A 14,660-nucleotide genomic window follows, 5' to 3' on the forward strand; every position below is an offset into this window, starting at 1 on the left:
AACTGGACATTTACCATATGGCAGCTAATGCCATAAAAAGAGAATGTGTCCTGTCTCCCCTCCCCCCCACAACTCTACTCTGCTGTGATGGAACTCTCCAATGGATGCTGTGCTCCTCATTTTTGGGAAAGTCAGGCTTGGAAGGTCCCAGAGAAATGTGTAGCTATATTAAGTCAGGAGGGATGTTCGAGCAGAGCGGCAATTTGACTATGATTGTTGCTCCTCAAAAGATCTGGGCCTCTAATCATTGATAATTATCAGAAAGATTGAGCACCAGCCAACCAGTTTATCTATTCCCTCCTAAAGCCTGTTTCTTAAATCCTCACTGTTTATTATATTTCCTAGTTTAGTGTTATCTGCAAACTTCAAAACGATGCCTTGTTTGATTATGATTTTATTTTAAATTTGTTCTTCCAATATTTTTAGCATTATTACTGCTTTATACATAGTCCTGTAAAGATTTGGGAACTGCAGGTACTTTATAAACTTTTTCTTCAAAACATCAGCTGTTTTGTGTTCGGATATCCCAGAGAACACATCATGCAGTTTTCTGATTTGCTCTACGAATAAAATTAGTTTTAACACAGTAAAACAACAGTGTGGTGTATACTACAAATGTAACGCTGCTCTTCAAGAAAGGAAGAAGAGAGAAAATGCAAGCCAGTAAGCCTGACATCAGTTGCTGGGAAAATGCAGGAATGTCTTATTAGGGAATTTTTACTGATGCACTTAAATCATTGTATGATTAGCTAGAGTCAACATGGTTTAGTTTAAGGGATATTGTGTTTGACAAATTTATTATAGCTTTTGAGGATTTAACTGGCAGGCAGATAAAGGGGATCTAGTTTTAGTATACTTAGATTTCCAAAAGGCATCAATAGGTGCCAAATGATAGGTTAATATGTAAGATCATAGAATGGCTATAGCAGAGAAAGAGGCCATTTAGCCCATTGGGTGTGTGCCAACTCCCTATGGGAGCAACTCAGCTAGTCCTCACCCTGCCTTTTTCCTGGAGACTTGTTAATGTTTTCTTTTCAGATAATTATCCAATTCCCTTTTGAAAGCCATGATTGTATCAGCCTCCGTCACATTCTCAGGGATCCTAATCGCTTGTGCATAAAAACATGCTTTTCCTCATATTGTTTCTGGGTCTTTTGCAAATCACTTTAAATCGATGTCGTCTGGTTCTTGAATGTTTCACCAGTAGGAACCATTTCTCTCTATCTACTCTATTTAGACCCCTCATGAATTTAAACACTTCTATGAAATCTCCATTCAACCCTCTCTAAGAAGAACAACCTCAGCTTTTCCAACCTATCCATGTAACTGAAGCTCCTCATCCCTGGAAGTATTCCCATGAATATTTCCTGCACCTCCCTAAAGCCTTCTATTCATTCCTAAAATGCAATGCCCAGGATTGGACATGATACACTAGTTGATTCCACACCAGAGTTTTCTAAAAGTTCATCATAACTTCCTTTTGTATGCTATGCCTCTATAAAGCTCGGGATCCCACATGTCTTTTAACCCACTTTCTCAACCAGCCCTTCCACTTTCAATGATTTGTGTACATGTACCCCCAGTCACTCTGTTCCTAAACACCCTTTAAAATTATTTTATATTGTCTTTCCATGGACACGATAGGCCAAAGGGCCTGTTTCTGTTCTGTATAACTCTGTGACTTTATGACTCTAAGAAGATAAATGGTACGTTGACCTTCATTGCAAGAGGACTTGAGTAAGGAGCAAGGATGTTTTACTGCAGCTGTACAGGGCCTTGGTGAGACTGTACCTGGAGTATTGTGTGCAGTTTTGGTCTCCTTACCTAAGAAAAAATATACTTGTCATTGAGGGAGTGCAGCGAAGATTCACCAGACTGATTCCTGGGATGGCAGGATTGTCCTATGAGGAGAGATTGAGCAACAAGGTGTGTATTCACTGGAGTTTAGAAGAATGACAGGAGATGTCATTGAAACATATAAAATTCTGCCAGGGATGGATGCTGGAATACTTCTTCTGTTTGGGGGATCTAAAGAGGTCACAGTCTCAGGATATGTGGTACGCCATTTAGAACTGAGATGAGGAGAAACGTTTTCACTCATAGGTTGGTGAACCTATGGAATTCTCTGCCACAGAATTCCTTATTGAACTGATGAGTGGCTATCTTATTTTTTGTCCCCTGGTTTTGGACTCCTCCATAACGTCTTCTCTACATCTGCCCTCTCAAACTCCTTCATAATTTTAAACTATATGTCACCACTTAGCTTTTGCTTTTCTAGAGAAAGGAACCCCAGTCTTGTTTTAAAAATTGCTTATTGGTTCTTTTAGATTGAAAGACAGATACCATCACATGCTATGCTTTCACACATTTAATCCCATGCATGGAAATTGATTTCATTATCTGAGTTTTCTTCTTGTTTCTGATAGGATATGGTGGCTTTGGAGTAGGAGTACCTGTTGGTTATCCAGTTCTCTCTCCTAAACTACCAGGTACGTACAATGCATTTTTTCTTCATATGTAATGGTGCAATTGACCATGTAGAGGAGAGCGTGAGGGGTATAGATCTAGCAGAGTTGGAGAAGGTGAGGCTAGATTCCAGCAGAGTGGCATATTATCTTGATTTGGAAATAAGAGATGAAATTGGACTTGTAAGCACCCTTTTTTTGTGCACTGTGAATGTCCCTAGTGCTCCAAAATGGCATCCGTTGCACACATGCACACTTGTTGGGTGAGTGACACCACAAGCCATATTAGTGCAGGCATTAGCGTGTTCACAGTGGCCACTCACCATATGCCAAGATAATGATGTCAATCAGCATACAGCACTGATTTGGCACCTGCAATGCCATTTTGGAGCTTAACAGTCCAGCCAACTAACCTCACACACCTGTTTAGCAACTGAAAGGATCCTCTAATAGTTATATTTAAAGAGATCAACTTCTTTTAGATTAGTAGCTGGTTAATTTATTCTTCTGTTGCTATGATTCTACGTGTGTTTAGTGCTTTGTACAGGGGTTGTTTCAAGTTGCAAAAGTCTACCGAGACTCAACCATGATGCAGCATCTGAGAGTTGATGGAATAGCAATAGGGCGTTTTGCAAATTCCTCCTATCACACAATGCTGCATTATGACTATACAGTGGCCATGCTTTCAGTTTTGCTACATTTTACAGCTGATTTTCAGTCTCTGTGCTGGGTGTAATCCAATCCAATCTGGATTTTATTGTTGAATTGTATTACTGACATTATTATTATATTGCAGGTGGCTATGGAATCCCATATAGTGCTGGTAAGTTTTTTCTTCTAATTGATTTTACTATGTTGTAACAGATTTTAATCATGCAATTTCATTATTCTTGGTGCAAGAACACAATGCTGATATTACCACGTCTACAAAATTAAAAGATGATGATGGAATGCTATTCATAGAAATTCTGTACATATGTAGGGTTCCCAATGCTAAAATTTTTGAGGAGAATTTAACACCATTAAAGTTCCACTGCTATCACTAGGCTTATTTAGCATATTGATACACACACACTAATGGAGAAGTCTAATGAATAGCAAATCATACGTTTGCAATTTCCTAACGTGTGTAGCTGGCAGATAAGGCCCCCTTCCAGTAGCATAAATTTGGAAAATTACTTCTGACACTTGTAATTGTATTTCTGGATGTTCTCATAGTTAGAATTGGCATAATGGCCCAAATACCCCTGTACCTGGATCGTTGGAGACCGGATGTATGACGGAAGATGCGTGTTAGGACCCTGCAAAAGTCTTGATGTGTGGACCCACATGAGAATTGCCCAGGGAGATTAAACTTACAATGGGCAATCACTTTGCTGCCCAGAACTCTGAGCAAATGTTTCTAACTCTGAATCAGAGGGCAGAATTTTCAAGTCAGCAGGTGGGCACGCGCTCGACCCGCTTGAGTGTAAAATAGCATGTGATGACATCAGGTAAGCATCTGACGTCATCCCAGATTCGCACGATATTTCGGTCAGCAGACGCATGCAAAAGTCAGAAGTGCGCCCACCCACGTGCATTCATTAAAAGGCTTGGGGCAGAATTTTGCCCTTAGTGTGTAGATTCGGCAGGGATGGGCAAGTGCGGTTGGGAAGCCAACCGCCACCCGCAATCAGGGCCAGAAGGCAATTTCATGCTGGCGGGCCAATTAAGGCCCGCCCAACATGAGACAAGAGTGGTAGCACTGAGTGTTGCCTGTGTGGGCTGTTGGGGGGGTGTGGCGGGGGGTGGGGGGCAATGCGAGCTGGGTGAGCGCAAACTTCGTGCATGCACGCGGGTGTGCGCTTTATAATCTTCCTGAGACAGAGATGCCTCAGGGAGATGAACTGATTTCAAAAAATATTAAAGATTTTTATAAATGTTATGAAACATGTCCCCTCTGTCACATGAGCAGGGACATGTTATTAATGAAAAAATAATGTTTATATTTGATATTTATCTGCTTTTAGAAACCTAATCTTGCCCGTGGATGAGGTTTTCCAAAAAGTGCAAAGGCCGCTTGGCTTTTTTGCCTGCCCACCAACCATAAGGTTGGATGTCAGAGAAAAGTTTATTGTAATTAACTTTGTAATGGCCTTAATGGGTCTTTTAATTGTTTGCAGGCGCATTGCCGACTCGGGCGTGTGTCCGCCAACCAAAATATCGTGCAAGCGCATGATGACGTCGGGACGCACTCCTGACATCATCACGCGTCATCTTACATTTAGTCGGGTTGGGCATCTGCCCATCCCCCCCACCCCCCAACAGCCGAGCTAAAAATTTTACCCTTGACCTTTTAAGGCTTACCAGAATATGGTAGTTGGTGCAGTAAAAAGGAGGCTTGTCCTCTATTCCTTTGACTCTACTTTGCTCCAGGGAATGCTGCGCATTTCTATGACAGCTGGAATCAGAAGATTCTGGAAGAAATGTATAGTAGCGCGGGTCAGGGAAATCTTCACATGCAGCAGCCATGTTCCCAGCATTGCCACTGTTTGAAAGATTCAGTTCATTAATGAACAAAATGACAAAAGGTCTGGCTCTAATTTTTAGATTATGCTGCCAATCCTAGAATCCTAGAGCTCGAGCAGCTCTGGATCTATCCTCGAAGGCCACCTGAAGTATTCCCCAGCTGAAAGCTAGCAGCCTTCCACCAACCATGCTGCAGCCACTGAAGCAGCATTTCTTAGAAATACCTGGACAGATAAAGGTGTATAGAAGGCAGGCAGCAACAGGATACACAAAGGTGCTTGGTTGAATTTTGTATGTAATTTGATGAGTTGATTTATAAATTTTGTTTGGAATGTTTATTTGGTTGTGGATTGAGACTAAACAGACACTGTGATGCTCAGTGACAGTGGAAAAGTATAGTGTGGGACTGTTGAATAGAGAATTGGGTTTGCAGTTACTAGCATGGCGCTCAAGTGAGTTCTTCATAGACAGCCTGGCCAGAAAGAGGCTTATAAGGTTGCCTCCTCCCTTTTCCTCTTCCTCCTGCTCCTCTTTCTGTCCTCATGCTGCTTCTCTTCCTCCTGATCCTCAGGTTCCTGCTGCTGAGCTGCTCACCCTATAAATGGTAGCAATGACCATTCCCTCAAAATTGAATGGTTTTGCTGCATGCAACAGACGACAACTAATTAGTACTCACTCTGCCAAGCACTGCAGGGCTCTTCCAGTATGTTCTGGGCAGTGGAAGCATTGTTTCAGTATGCTATTGGTCCACTCTAACAGATTTCATATGGCAACATTGCTTTTGTTGTATGCATTCTGCACACATATGCATGGATCGCTCACTGGTGTCATCAGCCGTATGGTCAGCTGATAGCCTTTGTCACCCAGTAGCCATCTTTTGGTTTGTGTTGGTGGCTCATTTGCAGTTAATTCAGTGAATTGCCACAAAATGAAGGTATCATGACTACTGCCAAAATACTGGACATTGACCTGCTTGGTTCACTGCCCGTGGTAACACACAAGCTGGACATTGAAGGGGTAGAAACACCTTTGCTTTGAATATAGGGAAGAGCTTACTAGCATTGTCCACAAAGCAATGGGCATGCAGTCATTGGCTTCAACATTGGCTTCTGCCAGTGCAGACAAGATGGGCTGAAGGGCCTCCTTCTGCACTGTAACAACTCTGTGATTCTGCAACATGCGTAAGCCTGCAATCCTAGTGAAGCTGAATGTTTGCCCTATTTGCTGCTCTGTGGCAAGACAGAATGAAATGTAATTAGCTCTCAATGAATGGCGAGCACCGCAACATCCCTCACGCAACAGTGGGGGGCAAACTGTGAGGCGTTGAAAAATACCTCCAGTTTTAACCAGGAAAGAGCCAGATATGAAAAGGTTCATTGCCATGTTCACATTCATAGACACAAGCAATGCAGTTTTGGTTCCTTTGCAAGATTAAAAGAGGGCATTAGCTGGAGCATTTTGCTGCACAAAATGGCACAAGTGTCAAATCATCCTTGCATGCTGATTAATCTCAAGATCTGCCTGTTCTTCTTACTTCTGGCAGATGGTCCCTATGCACGCAGATGCCTGTACTAATATGGCTTCTATTGCGATTTGCCTTACAAGTGTGCACATATGCAATGGGTGGAATTTTGAACTCTAATTGTATTCATGGCACACAGGCAATGGGTGATATCAATCTAATATTGTGAAAAATATGTGCTATGGCAGTCAATGTGACAGTGATGGAATCAACACAAAATAAAAACAGAAAACACTGGAAAAACTAAGCAGGTCTGGTAGCATCTTCATGGAGAGAAACAGAATTAACATTTTGAGTCCAATATGACTCTTCAGAACTTCAGTTTATATTCATTGCTGACAATGCGGTCTCCTTTACATTGAGGAGACCAAATGCAGACTGGGTGGCCGCTTTGAGAAATACCTCCATTCAGTCGTAAGCATGACCCAGATCTTCTGGTCACTTGCTATTTCAATGCGCCACCTTCCTCTCATGCTCACATTTCTATCCTCTGCCTGCTGCACTGTTCCAGTGAAGCCCAATGCAAGCTTGATCTCATCTTCCAATTAGGCACTTTACAGCCTTCTGGACTCAAAATTGAATTCAACAACGTCAGACAATAAACTCTGTCTTCCATTTTGTATATTTTTTCTCCATAATCTCAGGGAGATTATGAAGCACTCACTCCTATGCATGCACGAAGTTCGTGCTTGGCCTGCTCCCACCCACCTGCACAGGTAGCGCTGAACACTGCCGCTCGCGTTTCATGCTGGTTGGGCCTTAATTGGCCCGCCAGTGTGAAATCATGGTGTGGTGCTGATCGCAGGCAGCAGTCAGCTTGCCAACCTCTCCCACCCACCCTGCCCGTCCCCGCCAAGCCCACACGCCAAGGGCAAAATTCTGCCCGAAGCTTCCACAAATATGAGCAATGAAGCTTCAAGCACTACTTCCAAAGAACAACAGTCCATACATCCAAATGTTGAGAAACGAAACTAATCATTACTTGCTGAACAAAAATTGCTGGAGTATCCACAGATTCGGGAATTCTTTGTTCAGTGAGCTTCTTGTGCTCTCCGTTGCCATCAGGATCTGTTTTCTGAGACTTTCACTCTTACTAGTTTAGTCCTTTTTAGATGCAGCCAGTTGTAATGCCATCTAATATACAAATGAAGAGTCAGAAATAGTTAAATGAATATTTCCTGTAAATCTATGATAAGTTACATGTGCTCTATGTAGGAGATGGAAATTAGAGGGTAAATTCTTTACTTATTCAATTTTTTCTTGTGATCTTAAAGGTCACTGTATTTTGTTACATTTGTTAAAATACCGGAAATGGTCAACAGATTTGGCAGCATTTGTGGCAGAAAGAACTCTGTTTTTAGTACAGATTTCCAGCATTCATAGTATTTTGCTAGTTGGATTTGAGTAATTTGCATTATTATTGAATATTTCAGAAAGAGGGTTTATCTTGAATGAAGTGGTGCAGTTGGTCTTCGTAATATTGTCCATTGTTCTATTCTGTATGTAGTTGATTACTGCTCTGTCATAACTTGTCAATCCTCTATCAATGCAGGTGGATATGCAGCAGCCAAAGCTGCGAAATATGCAGGTAAATTTTCCTACTCTATAAATGATAAAAGCATCAAAATATTATATAAAGCACAGTGTAGAAATAAAGTAATGGTAAAGTAAAGTAATGGAAGATGTCATCAACAGTGCTATCATGCGGCACTTGAACAAAGAAAGAACAAAGAAAAGTACAGCACAGGAACAGGCCCTTCAGCCTTCCAAGCCTGTGCCGATCATATTACCCATCAACTAAAACATTTTGCGCTTCTGGGGTCCATATCCCTCTATTCCCATCCCATTCATGTATTTGTCAAGCTGCCTCTTAAACACCACTATCGTGCCTGCTTCCACCATCTCCTCTGGCAGCGAATTCCAAACACTCACTACCCTCTGCGTAAAAAACTTGCCCCGCACATCTCCTCTATAGTTTTCTCCTCTCACCCTAAACTTGCTTAGCAATAACCTGCTCTCTGATGCCCAGTTTGGGTTCTGCCAGGGCCACTCAGCTCCTGACCTCATTACAATCTGGGTTCAAACATGGACAAAAGAGCTTAACTCAAGAGGTGAGGTGAGAGTTACTGCCCTTGGCATCAAGGCAGCATTTGCCTGAGTGTGGCATCAAGGAGCCCTCGCAAAACTGGAGTCAATGGGAATCAGGGGGGAAACTCTCTGCTAATCGGAGTCATATCTAGCACAAAGGAAAATTGTTGTGGTTGTTGGAGGTTAGTCATCTCAGCTCCAGGACATCAATGCAGGAGTTCCTCAGGGAACTTCGGCCCAACCATCTTCAGCTGCTTCATCAATGAGCTTCCTTCCATTGTAAGGGATGTTCTCTGACAATTGCACAATGTCCAGCACCATTCGCGACTCCTCAGATACTGAAGCAGTCCATGTCCAAATGCAGTGAGACCTGGACAATATCCAGGCTTGGGCTGACAAGTGGCAAGTAATATTCGCGCCACACAAGTGTCAGGCAATGACCATCTCCAACAAGAGAATCCAACCATCGCCCCTTGATGTTCAATGGCATTACCGTCACTGAAACCCTGCTATCAACAGCCGGGGGATTACCATTGAATTTATAACCACATAAATACTGTGACTGCAAGAGCAGTCAGAGGCTATGAATCGTGCGACAAGTAACTCACCTCCTGAATTCCCAAAGCCTGTCCAGCGTCTACAAGGCACAAGTCAGGAGTGTAATGGAATACTCACCACTTGCATGGATGAGTGCAGATCTGACAACACTGAAGAATCTAGACACCATCCAGGACAAAGCAGCCTGCTTGATTGGCACCACATCCACAAACATTCACTCCCTCCACCATCAATGCACAGTAGCAGCAGTGTGTACCATCTACAAGAAGCACTGCAAGAATTCACCAAGGCCCCTAGGCAGCACCTTCCAAACCCACGACCACTACCACCTAGAAGGACAAGGGCAGCAGATAGATGGGAACACCACCACTTAGAGACCCCCCTCCAAGTAACTCACCATCCTGACTTGGAAATATGTCACTGTTCCTTCACTGTCGCTAGGTCAAAATCCTGGAGCTCCCTTCCTAACAGTACTGTGGGTGTACCTACACCACATGGACTACAGAGGTTCAAGAAGGCAGCTCACCACCACCCTCTCAAGGGCAACGAGGGATGGGCAATAAATGCTGGCCCAGCCAGTGAAGCCCATATCCCAGGAATGAAGAAAAAAAAAAAATATTCTTGATAAGAATGTGACCAAAGTGAACGCTGAAACAGACTCAAGAGGCAGAGTGGTCTTCTCCTTTATCTATATGTTTGGGCCCATGCTGTTACTCACTGGTGCATTTATTCATAAAAGCTTAGTGCCATGTAGCACTACTTGTTTTTTTAATAGTGATGGAACATTTATAGACATGGTGGAAGATTTGCAATACTGTTGTCTCTGGTCTCAATACCACCTAATGGTTATACAAAGCTTTCAGATGACACAAAACTCAAAATGTAATAAACAATGAGGAGGATAGTAACAGATTTCAGGGGGCACACTGATGAAATGGGCAGGCAGATGGCAGATGGAATTTAACCAAAGAACTGAGAAGCTAGTGGCATACCCACAGAAATTTTGGAAGGCAGTAGGACAAGTTGAGAAAACTATTTTAAAAAAAGATTTTGGAATCCTTGGTTGGAATTTCACCAGGCCACTTAGAACAGGCTGGGAGGTGATTGGTGAGGGGTGTGGGATGATATGGGGTGTAATATCCAAATGGAACACTTTGGATTGGAAATCCAACATCTTTATGTCACTTCCAGATTTTGCCACAGGCTTCACACACTGATGCGGTGAGACAGCAATTAAGGCCTTTAAAAGGCCAAATAAGTGGAATTTAGATGTATTTCTGATTTTACTGATGACGCACAGGAACCATGGGGTTTCAGACCTTTGCATAGTTAAAGGAGGTAGAAAGGAAGTGGGAGCTAGTGCTGGTTCTCTCAGCTATCCATCAAGAGAGCCAGCATACTGCACCAAGGATGGTGGTGCACAGTGGGCATAGCCACACTGCAGGGGCAGGATTTTACCATTGGCAAGTGGGGGCGGGGCCCACTCGCCGATGCGTAAAATGACGCACGGTGACATCAGGCAGAATTCCAGGTGTCATCAAGCCCCATTTAAATTTTCAGGAAGGCGGGGGCGCAGCAAAATCAGCTGCTTGCCCACCGACCTATCAATGGCCAATTGAGGCCATTGACAGATCAATTAAAGTAATTAGTGGACCTGCCCGTCCAATCTTAAGACACACTTGCACCTCCCTGCTGACTTGAGAAGAACGAGGTGCTGGAGGAGATTCCAGACACTTGCCCCTCTCTTGCCTTGTCATTATTGCACTGAGCTCTTGGCCAAGCCAATAGCATGCAGGTCTCTATGTATCTTCAGCATCCACTCACTGGTCTGTGGTGCTGGTTCCCACTGAGGGTCACCAATATCTCAATGGAGGAAGCCAAGCGCACACACACCAGAGACCTGACCACACTCATGACCTGGATGGACCCCTCCAACAACCACGCAGGGATGCATATAGCTTTTGGAAGCTCCACCAAACATTCCCTTACCTTGTACCATAGCTGCAGTAATTGCCATGCTGCCGATGACTCCAGAGGCTAGTCACAGCCTGAGGCTCAGCATAGGCCTGACCTCCCACAGTCCTCCTACTGTCAGTCATCTCGGCTGTTACAGCCTCTTTAGTTGCTTGGTTGCATCTGTGATGTGCTTGCCATGTTGTCAGTCTGAATCTAATTTCAAATATATGCGTACCCACCAACATGAGAGTATCTGCACTGGTGGAGAGTGCAGTGGAATGATGTAGTGGTCTATACTCCTCTTCAGAAGTGGTCAGCTGTCTACCGGTCTCTCGAGCTCTGCATACTTCAGCATGACCTTGACCTGCATAAGAAAGCAGAAAAATTGAAGGGTTCCCATTTCCTCATCCCAAATATGCCTGCTGTTGAGCTCCAGATGTCTTGTGATGGACACATGATCAGTATGCCTTTTGTGTGCCAGATGCACCATGGTGACCCTGCAGTCATTCGCTCACCCTCTTGGATTGACACTCCTACTTTGTCATCAGCAGTAGCATGCCGCCAGGGTAACCTGCCATTTCTAAAGCATCCTCCATGGGAGTCAGGATGTGCAGGTATGGCACCATTCTGCTGATCTTCATTCTTTCCTTATTGTTGTGTGCTTCTTCTGCAAGCACAGGAAAGAAGAATGTGACTGTAACCATGGTAACAAATACAACCCTGTGCTGTTGGCATCCCGGCATGATGGGAACACATGAATGTAGTCAACCTCGAGAGACCTTGTAGGGGTCAGCTTGACAAATGGAAGCCTCTCACTTAAAGAACATAAAGCGGGAGAAATAAGTGGGAGAAATAAAATGTGAGAATAAACAAGTAAGAAATATAAAGGCAGACAGTAAGAGTTTCTAGAAGTATATGAAAAGAAAAAGTAGCTACAATAATTGGTGGTCCCTTTGAGGATGAGACTGGGGAATTAATAATAGGAAAAAATGAAATGGAAGAGGCTTTGGAGAAGTATTTTGTTTATATATCATCACGGTAGATGACATAAAAAGCATCCCAATTGTAATAGTAGAGAATCAAAGGGCAAAAAGGAGGAGGAACTTAAAGAATCACTTTCACCAGAGAAAAAGTACTAGGAAAACTAAAACTAATGGGACTAAAGGCTGACAAGTCTTCTGGACCTAAAATAAAAACAGAAAATGCTAGAAAAACCCAGCAGGTCTGACAAAATCTGTGAAGAGAGAAACAGAGTTAACATTTCGAGTCCATATGACTCTTCTTCAGACCCGAAACATTAACTCTGTTTCTCTCTCCACAGATGCTGTCAGACCTGCTGAGTTTTTCCAGCATTTTCTGTTTTTATTTCAGATTTACAGCATCCTCAGTATTGTGCTTTTATCTTCTGGACCTAATGGCTAACATTCTTGTGTCTTGAAAGAAATGGTTGCAGAGATAGTGGGTGCACTGTTATAATCTTCCAAAATTCCCTAGATTCTGGAAAGGTCTCAGCGGATTAGAAAACTGCAAATGTAATACCTCTACTCAAGAAAGGAAGGAGACAGAAAGCAAGAAATTATAAGCCAGTTAGCCTAACATCTGACCTTGGGAAAATGCTGGAATCCATGATTAAGGAGTAAGTAGCAGGATATTTGGAAAATCATAATACAATCAAACAGAGTCAACATGGTTTTATGAAAGTGAAATCATGTTTGACAAATTAATTAGAGTTCTTTGAGGATGTAGCAAGCAACGGAACCAGTAGATGTGGTGCACTTGGATTTCCAAAAAGCTTCAGATGAGGTGCCACATAAAAACTTACTACACAAGATAAGAGCTCATGGTGTTGAGGGTAACATATTTGCATGGACAGAGGTTTGGCTCACAGGTAACATAGAGTCGAGATCAATGGGTCATTTTCAGGTTGGCAAACTGTAAATAATGGTTGCCACAAGGATCAGTGCTGAGGCTTCACCTATTTACGATCCAAATTAATGACTCAGATGAAAGGATAGACCGTATTGTAGCCAAACTTGCTGACATTACAAAGATCATTAGGAAAGCAAGCTGCGGGAAGGATGCAAAAAGGCTGCAAAGGAATATAGGTAGATTAAGTGAGTGGGCAAAAAATTGGCACATGGAATGTAATGTGGGAAAATGTGAGGTTGCCCACTTTGGGAATATTATTGAAATGGAATTGACTCAAGATCGTTACAGTACAGAGAGATATTTTTCTTTTATTCATTTACGGGATGTGGGCATTGCAAGCTAGGCCAGCATTTATTGCCCATCCCTAATTGCCCTTGATAAGATGTTGGTGAGCTGCAGTTCCTGTGGTGTAGGTACACCCACAGTGTTCTTGGGGAAGGAGTTCCAGGATTTTAACCCAGCAACAGTGAAGGAATGGCAATATATTTCCAGTGGCTTGGAATGGAACTTCCAGATGGTGGTGTTCCCATGTATCTGCTGCTCTTGTCCTAGATGGTAACAGTTGTGGGTTTGGAAGGTGCTGCCTAAAGAGCCTTGGTGAGTTTCTGCAGTACAACTTGTAGAAGGTACACACTGCTGCCACTGTACATCGGTGGTGGAGGGAGTGAGTGTTTGTGGAAGGGGTGCCAATCAAATGGGCTGCTTTGTCCTGGATAATGTCAAGCTTCTTGACTGTTTTTGGAGCTGCACTCGTCCAGGCAAGTAGAGTTCATTCCATCACACTCCTGACTTGTGCCTTGTAGATGGCAGACAGACTTTGGGGAGTCAAGAGATGAGTCACTTGCCGCAGGATCCGTAGCCTCTGACCTGCTTTTGTAGTCACGGTATTTATATGGCTAGTCCAGTTCAGATTCTGATCAATGGTAACCCCCGGGATGTTGATAGTGAGAGATTCAGCAAAGATAATGCCATTGAATGTCAAGGGGCAGTGGTTAGATTCTCTTTTGTTGGAGATGGTCATTGCCTGGCACTTGTATGCCACTTGTCATCCCAAGCCTGGGTATTGTCCAGGTCTTGCTGCATTTGGACATGGACTGTTTCAGTATCTGAGGAGTTGTGAATAGTGCTGCACATTGTGAAATCATCAGCGAACACCTCCACTTCTGACCTTATGATGGAAGTAAAGTCACTGATGAAGCAACTGAGGATGGTTGGGCCTAGGACACTACGCTGAGGTGTTCTAGTCACAAAAGGTTTGTATACAGGTGCAACAAGTAATTGGGAAGGCAAATGGAATGTTAGCAATTATTGTAAGGGGATGGAATATAAACATAGGAACATAGAAAATAGGAGCAGGAGTAGGCCATTCGGCCCTTCGAGCCTGCTCCGCTATTCATTATGAACATGGCTGATCATCCAACTCAATAGCCTGCCCCCACTCTCTCCCCATATCCTTTGATCCCTTTCGCTCCAGCAGCTATATCTAACTCCTTCTTGAAAACATACAATATTTTGGCCTCAACTACTTTCTGTAGTAGTGAATTCCACAGGCTCACCACTCTCTGGGTGAAGAAATTTCTCCTCATCTCAGTCCTAAAAGGTCTACCCCGTACCCTCAGACTGTGACCCCTGGT

General features: G+C 43.3%; 1 protein-coding gene across 4 annotated transcripts in view; it reads left to right on the forward strand.

Moving 5' to 3' along the window:
- LOC121283291 (elastin-like) overlaps positions 1 to 14,660 on the forward strand; it is a 315,972-nt gene that overhangs the window by 104,282 nt on the left and 197,030 nt on the right. For all 4 annotated transcript variants that reach the window (XM_041197705.1, XM_041197707.1, XM_041197704.1 and 1 more), the window contains exons 8-10: positions 2,427 to 2,489; positions 3,262 to 3,288; positions 8,048 to 8,083. In XM_041197705.1, the coding sequence (XP_041053639.1) occupies positions 2,427 to 2,489; positions 3,262 to 3,288; positions 8,048 to 8,083 (126 nt within the window). The remainder of the gene's footprint in view (positions 1 to 2,426; positions 2,490 to 3,261; positions 3,289 to 8,047; positions 8,084 to 14,660) is intronic.

The sequence above is a fragment of the Carcharodon carcharias genome, chromosome 10 (genome assembly GCF_017639515.1).
Source record: "Carcharodon carcharias isolate sCarCar2 chromosome 10, sCarCar2.pri, whole genome shotgun sequence".
NCBI classification, from domain to species: domain Eukaryota; kingdom Metazoa; phylum Chordata; class Chondrichthyes; order Lamniformes; family Lamnidae; genus Carcharodon; species Carcharodon carcharias.